Source organism: Cuculus canorus, chromosome Z (genome assembly GCF_017976375.1).
Source record: "Cuculus canorus isolate bCucCan1 chromosome Z, bCucCan1.pri, whole genome shotgun sequence".
Lineage (NCBI taxonomy): Eukaryota > Metazoa > Chordata > Aves > Cuculiformes > Cuculidae > Cuculus > Cuculus canorus.
In genome coordinates, this window is record NC_071441.1 from 58,824,294 (window position 1) to 58,845,876 (window position 21,583).

General features: G+C 38.1%; 1 protein-coding gene across 1 annotated transcript in view; it reads right to left on the minus strand.

Moving 5' to 3' along the window:
- Positions 1-21,583, minus strand: part of ADGRV1 (adhesion G protein-coupled receptor V1) — a 277,900-nt gene that overhangs the window by 85,033 nt on the left and 171,284 nt on the right. The window contains exon 83 of the mRNA XM_054054954.1: positions 1,424-1,540. Within this exon, the coding sequence (XP_053910929.1) occupies positions 1,424-1,540 (117 nt within the window). The remainder of the gene's footprint in view (positions 1-1,423; positions 1,541-21,583) is intronic.

Below are 21,583 nucleotides of genomic sequence, written 5' to 3' on the forward strand. Positions count from 1 at the left end.
CAGACCATCTGTGTCCAGCCCGCTAAGACCAAAAAGTGGAGGCTGCCAGGGTTCTCAATGAGAGCTAGCTTGACATAATCCTAAGAAAATGCAATATACTACATGTCAATGTGAGAGAAAGCTGTATTTAGTGACAGCCTAATCTGCAGTTCTTGGTTTGATCTGACAATTTGGATGTTGGAGGATTTGTATGGCAATATATGGAGCTGCACACAAAAAGCTGTATGCTTTAATAACTATGCTATGGACAAATACTACTAAAATAACAAATAAATGGCAGAATTTACATTTAAGTATACATTTCTAGATAAGGGCTTGATAACGTTTCAAAATAACCTCACAACTTGTTATTTTAGCTAACTTAAAACTGTTAATTTTGCATAACAAATTTGATTGTTCGTGGTCTCCTACATTATTAGTTCAATTGTTTTTTACAATTCTGTATAGTTAGAATTCTGTATTCTGTTTTATAATGTGTCAAAAGTGTAACAAAGCTGATGGAGCATCTGGAGCACTAGTCTTACGAGGAACAGTTGAGAGAACTGGGATTTTTTAGACTGGAGAAAAGGAGGCTAAGGACCTTATCATTCTTTACAGCTGCCTGAAAGGAAGTTGTGGTAAGGTAGGTGTTGATCTCTTCTCCCAAGTAACAAGTGATGAGAGAAAATGGCCTCAAGTTGCACGAGGGGAGGCTTAGATTGGGTATCAGAAAAAATTTCTTCAAGAAAAGGGTTGTCAAATACTGGAAGAAGCTGCTCAGGGAACTGGTGGAGTCACCATCCCTGGAGGGGTTTAAAAGATGTGTAGACATAGCGCTTAGTTGCACAGTTTAGTGGTTGGGTTGGCAGTGTCAGATTAAAATTTGAACTCATTGATCTTATGTATCTTTTCCAACCAAAATGATTCTATGATTCTATGAAAATTCTGACAATATTTGTGAACTTATATACTTCTTATTTCAATACAAACTTATGAAGGTATGTTTGTCATATGATGAAAGAGAGATGACTAAAATGCTACTGGCTCAAAAAAATTACAGTGTAGTTTACACTCATATTTCACCTGTAAGAGACTGTTTCAAAAGACCAAATCAGAGAAGTTTAGAAAAGCTATTAACTAAATAAAAATGTATTTTCAGAGTTTATATAGTTCTTGAGGCAGTAACTTCTATAGGATGAAGTAAGATATTGAAATTTTCACAAGATTGCAGTGGGTACTAGTGGAAAAAGTCTTTATAGGGTTCAAATATTTACTCTTGGAGCTGTGACACTCTATATTTTATAAAGATCATCTAATGTTTTGCCTCTCTAGTATCACTGAATTTCAGAGATACACATACTGCAATAGAACAGAAACACAATCTAAGTATCAGTTACTTTTACAGAGGCTTTGGGAAGGAAGTGAAACAGACTAAGAGACCAACCTGAATAAGCATCCAGCTGAACTGGCAGAGGTAAAGGTAATGAGTAACAGATGCAAGGGCAGAGCAGCTTCCCTCTGAGAGATGTTGGCTCATGTAAGCAGAGGCCAGAAATGAAATCTGCAGGGGAAAAAATGAATACATGCACATTTTAATTAAATACAATTAATTTAATAATAATAACAATAATGAGTAAAAAACCACTTCAGTTTGGAAGTGAATATACATTTAGTTACTATTGCAGAGACTCAGGAGAGATAACTTGGACATTTAGTGTTCACCCAAAAGAAGTGACCCATTAACACTGTCAGACACAAAATTAGCTTTAAATTTTTTACAATCTAGTAAACATTTCCCCCAAAACCTGAAAAGATTATGGAGAGACTTAGTATTTATTGTTCATTGTTCTTCTCCAGACTAATGGCTAGGCAACATTATACATCAATTTTGTAACTAAGGATGAAGATTTTCCTCCATAAAATAAAAAGAAATATTATCTTCTGGTTTCCGCAAGGAAAGATTTTACCAAAACAAACTCAAAAGGCATATACTGTCTTCAGACTCTTGGACATGTAGAAAAATATATCCCATCACATAAGATGACAATACTGGACAAAAAGGAGTAAGCATTTCTTCTATCGTCTATGAGCAGATCAAGATTTCACAGTCACAAGGCAGATATAAGTTTTATTTTCACATGATATATCACAAGTTAAAGGACTACATGTGGGCCAGATAAGCAGCCAGTACATTGCCTAATGAACAAAAATATTTCAAATCAGACTGCAATGAACGTTGCTAAAGAATTTCAATATAGCGTTTAAAATTAAAACACAAGCCATAAACACTTAGCTCTGTCTTCTGTGAATTACTTTACAGAGGAAATTTTTCTACCATCAGACTTCATTAAAGAATTAAAGTGTTCCCATAAAGAAAGACTCAGTTTACCTACTGAATACCTGCAGTAAATGATGATTTTTCTTTTCTTATACTAGAAATGCCACCACTTTGACCAACAGCCCATTGACTTGTTAGTAATAGCAATTTGTGGACTGTGCAGACTGATTTTGCATATATAAATCAGTTGGTATACTTCAACTTTCCTCCTCTCTCCATCAGGAGATGGGGTGGGGAAGAAATTTAAAGTATACCAAGTGAGTTGGCATACACCTGGACATTGTATTTACAACAAAAATACATGTATGGTATTGGATAACTGTTACATAATCTCTTTAGTGTCACAATATCCTTATGATGCAAGATAGACAATGTTATCTCACCATGAATTGGAATAATAAGAATTGAGCAACCAGACAACAACTGGACTAAAACCAATTATGAGATGAATTTCATTATTTAAAGAAAAAAAAATGCATTTTTAGTATTTCATGTGGCTTTCATTAGTCTTTTGCTTGGAACTGGAACCTAACCATGGTCATACAAACCATTCAGTTACTAAGAGGTTAACACACAGCTTTATGTAGATTCCTATTTGCAAAATTCTGCTGCTGCTGAAGCAAATGCCATTTTCTGGGATGGGTTAAAAACAACTGAAATATGTGTGCAATAACTGCCTTTCACTAGGAATAAACACAAGAAATGTTTGTGTAAATAATTCTGCAGCACCAGCTTTAACAGTACCAGCAGTACTTTTCCTAAAACTTGAGCAAATGCTTCTACGTACAACAAGTAAAACTGAGCACATATTTGGGTGGAGAGGCTTTACCAGCTTTTGTTCTCTGAAAACTTGTGTATATGTCAAGGATAGACTGTTAGGATGAGATGGAGACAAAGAATGGATGAAAATACAAAAGCAGACTGACTGAGTCCTAGAAGCCTGTTTTTAGCACCTTCTGGACAGAATGTTGTCTTGAAAGCATTTTGCTTCTGCAAATAAAGAAAGTATAATTTCTAAATATTTCCTATGTTTGAAGAATTATTTTATTTATATTAAAAAAAGAGAAGTATTTCACTAAGTCACCAATTTTCCAAACAAAACAATGTGAAAATTCCAAATATTTGCTAAAAATGCATACATTTATGGGCTTTTGCTGAAGAAGCAAAACAGTAATGTGGGTTAAATAAATGCTCAGCTAAGAATTCATCATAATTAGTGGCATTACAGTGTTTTAGATAAAAATGGCTAAAAAAGAGGTAAAGAAATATTTCTACATTTTTTTCTCGTTTATCTTGCATCTTAGGCAGAAGAAACAAATGGGAATGGCAGACCATATTTTGAAGTGCTGGAAGAAGAGATTGTAGTTCAGCTATACTATTCTGACCAATGCTTGGCACTTATAGCTTAAAGTGTAAAGCATCACAATTTAGTAGAAACACATGAAGTGCAGGCCACTGATTAGATCTTTACTGCCCAATATCTGAGGCAGACACAGAAATGTACAAAAATAGCTCTTTCCAAATAAATTGTCCCTTAGACCTAAGTGACTCTTGCTTAATTTTTAGTCTAGTGGGCAATCTTTTGTAATAATGAACCTGTTACTTCAATAAGCAAAATATGTACCATATACTGGAATAAGTTGTTCCCTCTTGAAATGTTAAAAAAATACATATTGGATATGCTCCTTGTGATACCAATGGTGCAGAGTTCTTTTCACAGAAACCATATGATTTTAAATACCTCTTTCAAAAAATCTTTGTAACTCACCATTTGGTTCTATGCCAATTTTATAACACAATCCTTCTTCCTGGTACTTGTCAAGGTGATCAGACTTGACCCAACATGATTTAACTAAGGGATAACAAGTGGCTTAAGTCATTCAACGATCAGGCTGCCCTCTTTGTTAATTTGAGTGCAATATTTCTGTGCCACATTCAGAATTACAGCAAAGGCATATCACTCACAAGGTTCATTGCGACAAAATGAAACAATAAGAGCTAAAAAATAAAAGATAATATATGGATGCACTTCTGTTAAAGAGCAAAAAGTTCTTTGACAAGGTTCCTATGTTATAGTCATTTACTTCGTTGATTCATCAAAGGACATTGTAATTCCTTTGTAACTCTAAGACAATTACCTAATGATTACTTGAAGGAAATTAGTACTTGGGTATTCAACCTAAGTTGTCAACACCAGATTATAAATTAATAAAACCAGATAATGTACAAAAACGTATGTTCCTTATGAAGAACTGTGTCTCCGAATCTCTCTTTCCAAGCAGTAGGCAGTTTCAGAACATCCCTCCTCTGCTAATTCAGAGATGACTCCTAGTTTCCAGCCTGCACTTATTCATGGTCAATTTATATCTATTTTTTCTGCTGGAATCCTCTCAGATTAAACAGGATTTCCTCCTCCTTGAGGTTTGCACTATCATGAATTCACGGAAAACAGTAGTATTCTCCCTCAGATTTCATTTAACCTTCACTTCAAGGTTAAATAAGCCAATCACTGCACAGCACAGTACTCAGTAGAGATGCTTAGGCTGGGCTGGACAGCAAAAACAGTTTAGCTCTGCAAATGCAGCATCTGGCTGGATCAATTTACCTTGTTTCTCCAAGTAATCCTATGTACTGCACTGTGAAATGCATAGTCTCAGATGTGAAAGTCTGTCCTTGTGCAATTCACACACCAATTTGATTGAATTTCATTATCCTTCTCCATACTGTTGCTATGTTAAGTCTGTCCTTTGTGGAAACACCTACTCAGGGTTGGATGCAGAAGAGCTGCAGAGGTCTCACAAGATACTCATCCAACAGTTTTCTTATATCCTTGCTTAATATGCAAATATTTCTTGTGATATATGGTAATCACTCAGTGATTAATCACGGTACACACAGTTTTTCTAATCATTTCCAACAAACTGCCTCTTGCCACAAAGCTAAAGTTTTGCTGTTAGCCTACAAACTAGGACTTTTCACTTTGTTCTGGGACATACGCCTATATTTCACACATTAGTCTTCGAAGCTACTTACATCTTTCTACAAACTAGCCCACTACCACTTCATAGTGTCAGCGCTTCTCTAATTTCTGCCATGAGTGCATTTTGCTGTGGCACATTATCTTCTATTGCATAAATTAGTCCCTTAGGATCAATGAAGTACCTCTCTTCATTCACCACACTCATAGCTGTCTTTTACCACTAAGTCTGTCCCTTCTCACATTTGAGTTCAGAGAGTCATAGAATCATTAAGGCTGGAAAAGGACTCTAAACTCGTTCAGTCCAGCTATCAGCACAACACTACTGTTCCTACTAAACCATGTCCTAAACTGCCACATCTATACATGGTATATAATACCATCAGACAATTCTGGCATGATCTAAGTATTATTGTCCTCTTGATTTCTCTGTGTGCCTTTTGATAGAATTTTTTCTGAACTTTTATACACTTCTGAGATGGTATTACTGGGTCTGCAGTTGCTGAGATTCCCTCCTCCTTTTAATACATTATTGTCCAGTCACATAGTGGCACTCTGGATTAGAATCAGTGAATCATAGAATCATAGAACTGTTAAGGTTGGAAAAGACCTCTAATTTCATCTAGCCCAGCATCACCATGCCTAGAAATCGTGTCTCAAAGCGCCACACCTACACATTTTTTGAACACCTCCAGGGATGGAGACTCCACCACTGTCCTGGGCAGCCTCTGCCAGTGTGGCACCACTCTTTTGGTAATTAAATTTTTCCTAATATCCTATTTAAACATCCCCTGGTGCAATTTGAGGTCATTTCGTCTCACCTTATTGTTTGTTACTTGGGAGAAGGGACCAGCACCCAACTCACTGAAACCTCCTTTCAGGTAGTTGTAGAGAGCAACAAGGTCACCTCTTATTCTCCTCTTCTCCAGGCTAAACAACACCAGTTCCCTCAGCCTCTCCTCCTAAACCTTGCTCTCCAGCCCTTTCTCCACCTTTGTTGTCCTTATCTGGACATGCTCCAGCAGTTCATTGTCCTTCTTGTAATGGGAGACCCAAAACTGAACACAAGACTCGAGGTACAGCCTCACTAATGCCAAGTCCAGGGACATAATCACTTCCCTGCTCCTCCTGGCCACACCATTGCTGATACAGGCTAGGATACTGTTGGCCTTCTTGGCCACCTGGGCCATTGTCTCATGTTCAGCTGCTGTAACACTGCACCCCCAGGTGATTTTCCACTAGGCAGCTTTCTTCCCCCTCTTCCCCAAGCCTGGAGCATTGCATGGAGCTGTTGTGGCCCAAGTGTAGGACCCAGACTAGACTGGTCTGAGTCACTTTTTGAACAAACATCATATGTACAAAATTCACATATTATTTATGGCATAGAATGGAATCATGGAACCACAGAATGGTTTGGGTTGACAGGGACCTTAAAGCCTATCCAGTTCCACCCCCCTGTCACAGGCAGGGACACCCCTCACTGGATCTGGATGCTCAAAGCGTCATCCAACCTGGTCTTGACCATCTCCAGGGATGAGGCAACCTGTGTCAGTACCTCCCCACCCTCACAGGAAAACATTTCTTCTTAAGATATCAGTCAAATCTCCCCTCTTTCAGCTGAAAACCATTCCTACTCATCCTATCCCTGCACTTCCTGATGAAAAGCCAGCTACCCACTATAAAATGGGCATTTCGGTGCTACCCGCTATAAACTGGGCAGTGCACATTTTCATGAACTGGACTGAACAGCTAGTTTGGAAATTTGTTCCTCTGCATTTAACATTTCAAGAGTGCTAAAGGCCTGTGATTCCAAATAGACAAGCAAAATATCATCACCTCCAATTAGTTCTGGATTTAAGACTTATGTCCCACTGTTTCGAACCTGTTAGGAAAGTACTGTATTAAAATGCTTAATAGTGTGGCATGCCTTCAGAATTGTCTCACACAAATGCAGAGACATTGATGAATCTGGAATACTTTGAAGAAATAATACTCCTTTTTTTTCCTTTCAAATAAGATTTTTTTCCTTGCTTTTTGTGGCGAATCATATCACAACATATTGCATATCCTGGTCAGAGAACATGCAACACACAATAAGGATACAGAATGTTTTGTTGAAATCCATAGAATTATCATGTTCCCCTCAGGCTGAACCAGGCTGCCATAAGATTCTGTTCCAACTTTTCTGACAATGCACTATATACTGAAAAAAATATTTTACAAAACCTAAGTGTATCTAATGGGATAGTAGGTACACAATTCCATCAGAAATCTTAAAATCATAGAATCACAGAATGGCTTGGGTTGGCAGGGACCTTAAAGCCCATCCAGTTCCACCCCCTGCCATAGGTAGGGACATCCTGATGTAGAAGTAGTAGAAAAAAAAGAAAATTTCAGTATTGATATTGCAAATACTCAGTTAAAAACTCTAAGTAATAAGTAAAAGGCGGGGTAAAACAATAAAGCAGAAAAGTATTATCAAAACTTAATTTATAATTTTAAATTATAAATTTAAAAAATAGTTTCACATGGGGAAAACAGGAATAACCTTTCCTTTGTATGGTGAGCAGTGTTGGAAAGGCAGCATGTTCTGCTGGGTGGAAGAAACAAGAAAGACAACACCTTGGTATGCTCTAGAGAAGAAGCTGTGGCAAAGGCTAATCCAAGCAGATTTAAAAGTACCAAGCAGCAGAACAACACACATTTAGGTCTGGGAGGTTGCACAGAGCAAGGCCCTGCATCTGCTGGCTCAGAACAGTTTCACTTTCTTATCTGAGCAGGAAGAACTCTACCTCCTGTAGCTGAGAAAAAGTTCCTTCCCCACCAGGAGAAACCCACAGACCAAGTGGCTTACTCCACTAGAACACTTTGGAATGTGCCAGTGAAAAACATGTCAGTACACTTACATTGCATTTTTGTAATTTCTGTGAATTCCTGGTTCACAACACGAACTCACAAAGCTGTAGACATTGTCTTCTTCAAGACAGATATGCCTTACAGAAATTGATCCAGATAACAGGAATTTAATTTATCTTCATATTAAGTACTTTTTATCTTTCATCAATTTAATCTTTTTAATAATTCAAAATTTATTTCTTTGTTCGACATAGATTATTGTTTTCCTTACACAGCTTGTTTTCATGTATCTCTGTTAAAACAGAAAAGAAAGAGCCCAACCACGTGCTATCTGTCATTATAACTCCCCAGACTCAAAAGAGGAATAATATCAAAGGCATAATTTACAGAGCTGTTCCTTTCATTGGATTCAACTGCAATGAACAATAATGTAGGAAAATAAACTCATTTAGACTCTCATGTTCTCACTGAACTACTTTCTTCTGCTTTGAATTTATTTTATATGGGTAAAAAAAAGGACTCCCTCCTTTAACACAGGGACACTGCTTAATAATAGTGTATATGAATCATACTTTTTGTGACTGCTCAGTAGGTCAGGACAGCACTGATGTAAGCCAAGGGTTCTTCTCATGTTTTGTGTTCTGATATTAAATGCCAGGACAAAAATACCAAGAAAAGATGTACAAAGAATTGCAGAGGTTGATGGACACTAGCAAAAATTCTAAGCCACTCTTCCTGGAAAAAAGCAACAATAAAACACACAGCAATTTTCAGAGTGCAGAGGAAAAGATTATAAAATCTAGAAGGTTAAAAACACAGTGTTTAACTGGGTCAAAAGAGAAGTTCAATAACTAACTTTTCATTTCATATTTATTCTGTATTAATGATGCTAAAATGAGCAGTTAAAGTTCCTTTGTGAATTTACATGAATGATAAATGACTTCACTGGTCACTAAGTTGTTTCAGAAATTACCATAACTTCGAGATTGCTGCTTTATAACTGACACCTGCAAAAAACAATACATGTGGGTTTAGCTTTATTTCTGGCTTCAGTTAAGTCACTGAACATATATTAAAAAATACGAGCCTTATGAACAGCAGCTCTAAAGTATTACTGTATAATTTGCATGTATTGTGTATTTTAGAGCCATTTTTGTGTTTATGAATTATTTGCTTAAAGCATGGCAATTATTTATCACTGAAAACTGGCATTTTATGAAAAGCCAAACAGCTAACTAAAATAAATTCAACTGAAATACTGATGGTATATTTACAATTCGGTGACCCGTGGCACTTTTGTTGAAAGGTGTTTACAGTTTATTAAGGAGCAGCAGAACTGGCAACCATTTTAAGTAGTGATTAGACATCAGCAACCATATGTTACTCATTCCCTTCCCCCAGATGAGTGGAGTGCTTGTTGGTTTCATGCTGCCCCGTTTTTGCTTCCCTTAGCAAAGCATCAGGCAATCTAATGGTGCAGGATACGGAATAGGAAGGGGTGAGGCATCAAGATTTGTCATCATGCTGGCCGTGCAGCAGAGTCAGCTGCTGGAGAAAGGCTGGAAGAGCTCTCATCTTCTGCAAAACCAGCCTGAGATAAGTACCCAATTGCACGATCTCAAACACCATTTCTCCTCTGTTCCAGTCATGCTGTCCCTTACAAAGAAAATGTTGACTGATATTCACTGAAAAGTGACACTTGATTTTTTTCTTGTTTAAATAAAGAAAAACAAGGACTAGCAGGTTTGTAGCAGGTCCTAACACATTTAGGTTCATATACAGATTCAGAACTATGTGTCTGGCAAGGTAGTCTTGATAAAGACAGTTCCTCTTATCACCTCCTTTTAGATCTGGGACAAAGATGCACATTGCTTTGTTGCTTATTACAAAACATGAGTCAGACCTCCTGAATTCCACTGCAAAATGCTTGATAACACAACACTTTTGCTATAATGGTGTAAATAGCAGCCGAAAAGGCCTCTTTTTCAAACCATCAAATATAGATCTACAACATTTTTCACTTTCAAGTACCTAGACAGACATCAGGGCAGTCTGAGTATGCTGATTTCACAGGTCCAAAACAAGCTCTTCTGATGGGTGTTGACTTTCTACAATAGGATCTTCCTCATATTGTTTTCTGTCTAGAAGTTCGAATTAGACCCTGAGCAGATCTGCCACAACAGACGTCTCTAGGAGAGTCTCAAGTGGGAACTATATATGCTTAGGGGTTAAATTAAATAATAAAATGAATTTTCAATTCCTGCATTTCTGGACACATTTTTTTTTCTGAAAGTTCAGGTGTGAGTTTCCTGCAATAAGTCTACACAAATTTGACAGTATCATATATTACCTCTAAATTTATGACTCAGCTGTTAATTCATGGTGCTTTACGTAGACGGTTAGAAATGATCCATGCCCCATGGTAATGCTCCAAGCCTGCCAGTGTTTAAGAGGCATTTGGATAATGCCCTTAAAAACATGCTTTAATTTTTGCTCAGCCCTGAAGTGATCAGGCAGTAGGACTAGATGATCATTGTAGGTCCTTTCCAACTAGAACTACTGTATTTTTTCTATTCTATTCTTGAGATAATCAAACGATGAGAAAGACAAAATCAGTCCTCAGAGTCTAGATGTTGGCTGGAGTAATTTGCAGCTCTCTTTCTGCCTGCATGCCCATAGGAGATTTCTGCTCTGCAAAATCGCAACACTGTAAGGAAGTCGTCATAAATTGGTTTCAGGAAGCAAAGTGCCCCCTTGCTTAATATTTTAAGTATGTGAGGTGTCCCATGCTTCTCCTATATAGTCAGCTATGAGGGATAACTATTTATTCAGTAGCAAATTTCTGCCTAGGGATTAGTCTTAGTGCCCTTGTACTGGTCTGGAGATCATCTTGAGGGACTTTTCTTTTTCTTCTCCAGCCAAAACATGCAAGGTTAAGCAAAGACCTCCTAGTGTTAATGGTAATCTGGGTCACGCTTACAGAATTAGTGGCTGCATAAGCAGCTCAGAAAGCAGGTACACTAAAAAATGTGATGTCAAGCAGAAGGCTGGTGATGGCAAATAGTTATGCTTTGTATCAGTACCCGTGCATGCTCTCTACGGTCTCCAGAAAAAACAGAGATTTATGCATAGAACCCAAGATCTATGGGATCTGTTCATTTATTGGTTGGAAGCGCTATTCTAAGATGAAATCTGCAGAGATATGAAAGAATATTTAATTGAAGCAGTTCAACTTTTGCCAGAAGGTTTTAGCACATAAAGAGAAATTTACTAAATACAAGCCAAGCACCCTTTAACAAGGGCTAACAGGTAAGTTCCCTCATTCTATTATCATTTGTAACCTAAGATATTAAAGAAATGCTGGCGTTATTCAAGAACTTATGGCAATCTTTGATCCAGGTTCCAAATGTCAAAATATGGCCTAGAGAACAACCAGCTCAGTGATCAGCATAGTCTATTATGATATGGGTATCTTTACTGCTGCTTTTTCTGTGCAACAGGCTTCACAATTACAGAGCAGAAGAATAAGATTTCCCCCCCTAACAAAAACAGAGCACAAAACCCTTGGATTTTATTGAGTTAATAGAATTGACTTTTGAACCTACAATAATCAATGTGAGTTAGTAAACAGCATAGGCTATAACAAGCATTAAAGATTTAAGATGATTTCACTTGAAGACAGGACTTTCCAGATGCCTATAATAAAACCATCCCGAGCATGCCAGACTATTAAATAGCATTAAATAATCTCTTAGTAGTCATAGTTTATCTATTCTGTACAGACTCACCTCATCTGTAAACACGCAGGGGAAGGAAGCAGGTCACTAGTGCTCTAAGCAATAACTTAGATTAAAAACAGTCAAACAGAGAAAAATGCAGTAAATATGCCAAAAAGATAAGGATCTTAGAACTGTCACTAACCTAAAGCAATAACACAGACTAGGTATTAAGTACAACTTTTTGTATGCAAACAGTATTGTGAAAATGAGCTCTAGATTGTGGTTCAAGTAGTTACAAAATTTAGAAGCTGTATCCCGCTGCCATGGACTTCATTCAGGGGTACAGACTGAATCACTTTTTCAAACGCAAACACACAAAACTCCTTCTCTAGCTGTGTAATCTATCCTCTGTGGTTATGCCGACTGCAAAGAAAGTCAATAATTCCTAAAACAACTATGGTTCTAATTGTCTAAATGCAAAAAATTATTTAAAATACACTGATATTTATGCTGGAACAGAGAATCTGAGTACTAAACTAGTCTGAAAAATTATTTTTTAATGCCTGATTCACTATTTTGATATTTAATGACAAGGTTCTGGTGATCACTAGAATATATCATGTTTTCTGTAACAGTTTCTCATGTATAATGAGAATGCAGAACACACATTGACTTCTTTGTCTAAAGTAAGTGGGACTGCCAATAGTGGTCAAAAGCCAGATGCAGCAAGATTTTGAAAAATAAAAAGTAATTCAAGTTTTCCTGTTTAAAATGATCTTTCTGTTGTTATTAAAAGGACTCCTGTTTAATCAGTAACATAGACATAGATTTTTGTAGTTTAAAAAAGAAGTGACTACTACTACCTGTACTTTATCTAGTGAATTAAACAGCCATGCCCAAGGCTGGGCTACATAGGTCCACACGGTCTAATTCTTTTTTTTTATTGTCAGGATCTTCTGTCAAATGCTAGAAGAATTTGAGCATATTATTCTATATTGTCATTTTTTCACTTTTCTATCTAAATTTCTCAAAATTTGGAATGTTAGTTCAGTAAATAAGAAACATGGAACCTTAAGAATGAAGTACTTGAATATATTCCATGCTTTGGGCACCATTTTGATCATATTTGTATTTATTATCACACTTATTAGCTTCACATTTCTGATGTACATTTATGGAACATCAAAATCGGTTACGTTGAGATTGGCTGTCCCTTTATCATAGAGTCACAGAATCACAGAATCATAGAATCATGGAATGGTTTGGGCTGGAAGAGACCTTAATGATCACCCAGTTCCAAACCCCCTGCCATGGGCAGGGACACCTCCCACTAGATCAGGCTACCCTAGGCCCCATCCAACCTGGCCTTGAACATCTCCAGGGATGGGGCAATCACAGCTTCCCTGGGAAACCTGGGCCAGAGTAGCAGAAACAGAAAGGCATTTCGCTTTCTAATTTTAAAATCACCTGCTATATTTCCAATCAATACATACAAATATTTGTGTAGTTTATTAAAAGACTGGGAAAAAAAAACTGGGATGTGATCCTGTCTCTTCATTTCACAACACTTCAGATGTTTCAAAACAATTCTTGCTGTAAAAATCCTCAAGATTTGTAGAGGAATTAGAGTAAAAGAGATATTTAATCTTTCATAGCCAAAGCATGGGCAATACCCAGTGATTTGGACTCATCATATCCAGACAGCTGAATTTTACACAGTGTAGATGTTCTGAGGTTACAATAGATAAAACAAGTCATAACTTTCAAATGTTGTGACTAGAAATGTGTAGTACCATCCTTGCATTCTTTCATTTATACATACTGCTCTAGCTGATTCTTTCCAGCATCTTTAATGTTATTTTAACAGCTTTAGGTTTTGATATGTGAAATGGTCAGGGCCTACAGGAAAAAAAAAAAAAAAAAAAAGCTGGGAAGGGGCTCTTGATCAGGTAGTGCAGGGATAGGATGAGGGGATACGGTTTGAAGCTGAAAGAGGGGAGATTTAAATTAGCCATTAAGAAGAAATGTTTTCATGATGAGGGTGGTGAGGCAGTGGCACAGGCTGCTCAGAGCTGTCATGGCTGCCCCATCCCTGGAGGTGTTCAAGGCCAGGTTGGATGGGGCTTCGAGCAAGCCGATCCAGTGGAAGATGTTCTCACCCACGGAAGGGGGGTTAGAACTGGATGACCTTTAGGTTCCCCCTTCCAACCCAAACGATTCTATGTTTCTGTGAACTCAGTCTGTGACCCCTCCTGTCCTTAGACAAGTCAAATGACTCCCCTGAGTCTATCTGCTTGTTATCAAAGGGCCTAAAGGAGCTATCTCATCACCTGTCTGCATCAATACATGCGAGATCTTTAAATTACACATATTCTCCCTAGTGTCAAGAAAAGGAAGGCTACAGCAGGAGAGCCACACAAGGCAATGCGTCTCAGGGTTGCTGGCCTCTGCTGCTAAGGAAAAAGGTCTGTGTCTCTAGACAAAGGCAAGGGGATGTAAAAAAGAAATTCTTCATTGTGAGGATGATGAGGAGTGGCACAGGTTGCCCAGAGAAGTCGTGGATGCACTATCCCTGGAGGTGTTGAAGACTGGGTTGGATGAGGCTTTGAGCAACCTGATCCAGTGGGAGGTGTCCCTGCCCATGGCAGTGGGAGTTAGAACTAGGTGACCTTTAAGGTCTCTTCCAACCCAAACCATTCCATGTTTCTATGATGGACTGGTGATTCATGTCTCTTGAGAGAAACTCACCTTTCCATGTCTCACTTTGTACTGATCCCTTTTGTCTCACAGTCTTTAAATTGCATCCCCTGCGCTTTTACTGAAAATAGGCAAAATTTGCCTGCTTTGTCATACTTCAACAGGAAGAGAAATGCACTCAGCAGTAACTCATTTTCCAAGAGATATATTGACTAGATTGGAGTTGTAGCCACAGTAGATAGAAGGACAAGAAACAACTCATAGGTTCCTGTTTTAATGAGAAACTTAGTCAGTCATTCTCAGAGGAAGGCATAGAGCATCCTGAGGCAGAAGGGGAGAGTACAGAGGCAGGGGAATGATGCTGTCATCCATCAAGAAGTGCATATTAAGTTGGGACAGGTTGGTAATTCATTTCTGCATCCAGCACTTCTCTGCAAAGATAACAGGGACACTCCAAACTGCTTTTAAAGTCTTCTTCCATGTTAAAATACTTCATTTCCTTGCCTGAACGATGATGATAATGTTGTAAAGGTGGTGACTTAAGGCAAATCTCATGCTAGATTTAAGAGCACAAGCTTATTCTCAGTCTTTGAGTCAGTGTGCAGATGTGGAACAGGCCACACGCAACAAAGGGTCTGAAAGTGAAATAGTAGATGACTTTCTGCATAGAAGTGACTAGTTAAAAAAGAGGACTTACTGTAGAAATGAATGAAACTATAAGAACACAGTTTAGAGTTCAGCTTAAGTCTAGCATAGATCCTACACATTTCCTACAAGGAAATCATCAGCATTTTTTCAGAAAACCTGGGTTTTAAGTGTAAGTGGCTAAAGCAAAAAGGCCTTTCTAAACTGCAAGTAGATGTGGGACAAACTAAGAAGTGTGGGTCAGTTCTGAAAATCCTTCAGGAAAAAAAGCATTTGGAAAATGAGCCAGAACCTATGGCTTCAACATGAATTTCTCAAAACCTCGTGCTGATATGGATGAGGCAGCTCACTGCTACCAGAGTACTTTCACTTGAATGAGGAAAAAAAATTATTGCACTAGAGTAAAGGTGAAATTGTGATTTGCGTCTATTTCCACATTCTCAAGTTCTGGGAATACAATTTAAAATGAAAATTCGGACTCCGGAATACAGGTCCATCATAAGCCATTTCCAAATTACATGGCCCTTATACTGCAAGGATTCACCCTCAGAGGTGGCAAGGTAAAAATGGGTCCATGCAGCTTTCACAGCACTGCCAACTCAACTGGCTAAGCAAATAAGACCACCTAGAGAGAGATTATTATTTATATCAGCTGTAAGCAGCTTCAAGACATTTTTATGATTGCTGGGCATCAGTAGGGTGGCTCCAGTTATGGTTGCCACCGGACTGCAGTGATCAGACACTATATATGAGAATTACTGCATGGGACCGTCAAGACAGGTTCAGTGAAAAGAGATTTGTGTTAACATGCAGCAGGATTTGAGCCCACAGTTCACTTTTTTAATAAAATCACCTCCCTGAAACAAATGTGTTAGGTGGTAAATTGAAAAATATTCCTGTTTTCTTAAATATTTCTTATTTGCTACTCCGAAAAAGACGAACTTCTGGCCTTGACATAGAATCCACCTACTGTTACAACAAGAAGGAAAAACAGCACTGAAGGGAAGGGGGAATAAGATGGATGCTAATTATAAGATGTAGAGTGAATGAGACTTCTGATCTCCTCTTCTTGTTTTTTTCTCCCCATAAAGGCTTAACACTGAACAACTTTGGTCACATGTTTCTATCAGATCATCTCAGGCAGCATTTAAAAAACCTGAAGGTCTGTGACACTGTCCAGGAGGCTATCGACCTTCTCCCACTGACCACAATGCCAATGAGATGGTACCCGGTGGATGCAGCAGTGGGTCCCGTGGGGGAACATTCTGCCAGCTAGAGATGAGGTGCCTTTCTCAGCAACTCTGTCTCCAGCCTCAGCATCTCCTCTCACAGAGTTCTGTTACCAGCTCCAGAAGCTCTGCTCTGGCCCTTGGCAGCAATTCCGATAGACCTGATAGCTGCCAGATATTGCAGAACACCTTTTGATATTTTTATTTTAGAGCAAATACTTCAAATTGGTTTATTTTAATTATACCATTAGTTATTTATAGATTCCTCTGGCTTTAGTAGTGGAGAAGTGCTACGCCTCAGCCATTTAATCCATTGAATCTGCATTTAATAATTCTAATTACGTGATGCACTAACCCTATCTTATAAGAAAAACAAATCCCATTCCAAATTGGGCAGTAATTTTAGAACCATCTTCTGTTTCAGTGTGTCAGACTGTAACCAGAAAAAGTAACTGGAAACATTTCAAATTAATTTCCAAATGAACCTGCTTGCACAAAAATTGCTTTTAGACAAGAAACTATTTCACAGTTAATTAAGATGCTGCAGAACTTTTAGGCTAAAAAATAATGACTTCTACTGTATCTTATAAACAGCAAGGAAAGTTTGTCATATAAAATGAAAGAAAGGGAAACTGATATCTAGACCATTATGTATACCACTAGTTGACTGACAAAATAAGCTACAAGAATAGAAAATCTTCTGTGACTTTGTAGGATTTATACTGTATAATGTAGTACAATGGAGAATTCCCTTTAAATAATGATTTGGATACAGCATTCAGATTGAGAAGAATAAATATTTGTGGCTTAATAATTTTTTCAGAGATCATTTTAAACACTGAATATGCTCCTGCCACTCATAGCTCAGAGACCAAATTTCTCTTAACAGGACAGAGTCAATTTCAGATCTAAGATCTTTAAAAAGAGCTATTTGTGAGCCAATAGCTTCTGCCTAGCTGTGTTTACATTCCTTCTCTCAGGTGACTGCAGCTCCTCTGCAGCTCTGTCACTGTAAAACTGAGAGTTGTTCATGTTTAGCAGGCCTAAAATGATGAATATTCCTCACAGATGTGTGGTAATTCTGCAGGCAAAAAAAAGCTGGGATAGAAAACAGAGTTCTGCAAACCAGTTTTGAAGAGTGTACACTTAAATCACATCTGCAAGGAAAAAGCTGAGCAGAATGGTTTTGTATATGGGTGCATATACAAGAAAACAAACACTCTCTCTGTTTAACTGATAGTTCTCAAGCAATTAATCACAACATTGACTTTCAAGATGTGAACAAAAGCACTTTTTCTGCAACCTCTTTTTTTTTTTTCTAGGAACATGGCATTATCCTCCTTATCTTTTATTGCAACACAAGCCAAACACAAAGAATGTTTGTCTTAAACAGTCACACATCTCAAACCTGCCTCCTTTTAGAGACAGTTTCTGTACTTGTATTTAGTTTCAACATTTCGCTTGTTCCTACAGAAACAGAGATGATTTTGCTGAGACAAAGTGCTTCAAACCTTTCCTATGCTCAACTCTAATAGGAAACTTTCTCCTCGGACCTCTCCCATGTGTTGAATTAATCAACACTAGAAGGTCAAAGATACATTAAGTAGCAGATGTACACCAATTTATTAACTAAAATGACCTCATCATCACATAATTTGCCTTTCTGTTTCTTCTTAATATGTGTACGTAGTCAGTTCCTACCACCAAAATAACTTCTAACTCCAAACTTGCATCGATTCCATGCCATTTCCATACTGCAGTTGTAGATGAACTTGCCGGTGTTTGCTTCTCACAGCAAAGTGGAACTGAATTTTGCCATTTCAAAGAAAAGAGCTTAATTTCCTTACTTCCTTAGTTAATTTCATCTGTGCAGGTACCTTACTGCACTGTCACTCCCTGCCTTTTCCAATTCTCCCACCCACCTCCAATGTACGAGTCTGCAAAGAGAAGGCCATGAGATAATCTGAGAGCTGGAGCACCTCTGCTATGACAGGCTGAGAGAGCTGGGATTGTGCAGCCTGGAGAAGAGAAGGCTCCAGGGAGATATTAGAGCAACCTCCAGTACTGAGACGGTGCTACAGGAGAGCCGGGGAGGGGCTGTTTACAAGGGCCTGGAGTGACAGGACAAGGGATAATGGCTTTAGATTGAAACAGGGAAGATTAGATTAGACTAGATATAAGGCAGAAATGCTCCACTATGAGGGTAGTAAGACACTGGCACAGGTCACCCAGAGAGGTTGTAGCTGCCTCATCCCTGGAGGTATTCAAGGCCAGGTTGGATGAGGCTTGGAGCCCCTGATCCAGTGGGAGGTGTCCCTGCCCATGGCAGTGGGGTAGAACTGAATGGGCTTTAAGGTCCCTTCCAACCCAAACCACTCTATGATTCTATGAAATAATTCAAAGAGGTGTCCCCATGGCATGTTCTGCCACACACAGCCATTAGCCATGTCGTGTAAGATCAGCTTTAGTTTATATTGTGTCTCAGACACAGATGCGATTAATATGCTTTATGCTATAAGTCAGCCAAATATGAGCTAGCTCCAGACCAAAAGCTGTGTAGTTTGGCTAATGCTGTGTAATACTTGAGAAAATAAAGTCTTGCTGAGAGGTTGAGCCCCACATTAGTTTAAACACAAAGCTTCTCTAACTGCAGCTAAACAGTTTTTGTTCAGAGCTGGCCTGAGTCCAGCTTGAAGCATGGAAGTGTATATTTATGTCTGCCAGGAAAGGACTATACGGGCATATCCTTGCTCTCCAAGGATGGATAACATGTCACTGGATAAGGTTACATTCATATACTTCATTTTTTGCATTGCACAGCCACTCAAATGCAAGTTAGGGAAAAGTATTAGGCAACACAGTAGGGATCTCATAAATTCTTCCAGCAAGTGCAAGTTGCTGTAATGGCCTCTTTGGGTTATGGGCACCTGACACAATTTGCAGTGAAGTAAGGCCAGTTGGAGAGGTGCTAAATTTGTGCAAACCATCCAATTAATAGAAATATTGCAGAAATTCAGGAACATCACCCCTTCTGCAGTTCTTCGGTGCTAAAAATGTTCACATATTCTAAGTCTTATAATAAAAGATATTATCTTGTCCCACAAATTTTGCTGTGAGCAAAAGTGCAGCTACAGCAGTATTTACTACATGAATCATTCTATAATTCAGCATAGCCTTCACAAACACGTATATCTCTGCTTTTTATTTGATTAGGTGTAAGTGTACAGCATGAAAATCCAGGATCAGGCAAATGGATTAGAATCCCACGTATACAGCCTATGCCAGGCCAAACCTTTCCTAGACCCAGAATCCTCACTGCAGATCTTCCCTGTTTCCCTCATCTGTACACAGACAGCAACCAAGCTCAGAATCATACTTGGAAGCAATGTGAATGTAATTTGAAAACATAAGTTCTGCTTTTCACTGGGCCTGGTGGTGATTAGTCATTGCAACCATCTTTTTAAAAAGTATAATAAAAGATGGGATTATTTTCCTGTGTTTTACTGCACTTTTGTGTCTTGAGTGCAAATGTAAAAACCTATGTTTAGAAAAATTAGTATTTATATAGAACAAACAAGCTCAAAAATCTCTTAAACCTTTCTTCTCTCCATAGTCTCAAACTTGCTTACTTAATACTTCATTTGCTGGTGTCTGTGGCTTATTGCAATATTGATGTGACCGCTCAAAGTCAAGGATGAAACCAAAATATTTTAGAGATTGCAACAGAGGATTCTTTTTCATTACATCCTTGGGTAAGTAAATGGTACAGAAAGTCTTCATCAAATAGGTATAAAACCACCAGAATTCTCAGAACTGTAAGACTTCTAAGGGTTCAGCCTGGAGCGTAGGTAAAGACTGCCTCTCAGTGGGCATTTCTGTTCAGCGTGAAAGCGAAAGTCATCTCATTAAGTGGAAATCCCCCCTCATCATATTTGTTTCAGTGGGTTTGTCACTGTCTGAACTAAACAGCAGGGAGATTGCCATTAGGTGTTTCACAAGAAGTGCAGCAATTCATATGATTTCCTATACTTTTGAGCGCTGATATGCTTATCTTCACTATTATTCCTATAGTGAAAATAAAGGAGACCTTTCTAGAAATAAAAAGGACATTTTTTTTAGAGCTGCACTCATTAAAAGTGACCTGCTCTTCACATTAAAATGTACTTTGACTAATTTTCATAAATTCTACTTTCCTTTTTATGTTTCAGAAAAGATGGACGTCAACAGAGATCTTGACAAGGGTCCGAATCTTATCATTTTACCAGGAGTATCAACTCTTTCCCTCTAACCAAGACCATGGGTAGATAGCACTGCTCTGCTCTCAAACCCCTAACTTGCACCAATCTCCTTAAGACAGAACTAAGGAACAATCTCCTTGGCCAGGAAGTAGAAAACTAAGATAATACAGAATAAATACATCACTCGGGAATTACCATTTGAATGAAAACCAGAAGACAATCACTTCTGTAATAATCTAATGATTGTGAGTATGTGAAAACAAAAGACAATTACAAAGTGATTATTATCAGCTAAGTAAAGACCAAGAAACTGTTCATTACCTTTGATAGCATTTACTCTCTTCGACAGAGCAATATCTTTTCTTTCCTGTAGAAGTTAGCAGTTTAATAGTAATGCTATAAACTGAGATGGAAATTAGTACATTTTTATAAATATACTGGCATTTGCCCTCTGCTCAATTTTGTCTCTGAATTTTTATTTTCGTTTACCATAATTTTATTACACTAATCCTTTTCTCTGTTCCAGAAATGTAGAGACTTGTAATCATTCATTATATTATCTTCACTCTCATAAAAATTCCTAGTCTCAGGAAACAATTTTGCAAATATCTGCATTCATGCAAAGTGGCTTTCAGTTTTCACTACATTTAAACAACATGTGGCAGAACACAGAGTAAAACCAATACTGTTCTTTGCTGTGGGTCCTGACTAAATAATGCAGGAAGAGTCTGTTGGCAAAGAGGTGGGACAGAGGAAGAGACAGTGAGGAAAAGTTTAGGGGTGAAATAAAGTTGCAGAGGCTCAGAATAATGTTAAATTGAGAGTTTGCAATGCAGCATTTTTAGGAAGTCTGACTCAGAGCATAGGTGGAGAGGAAAAGTCATGTTTTACACCCCTTTGGAAGA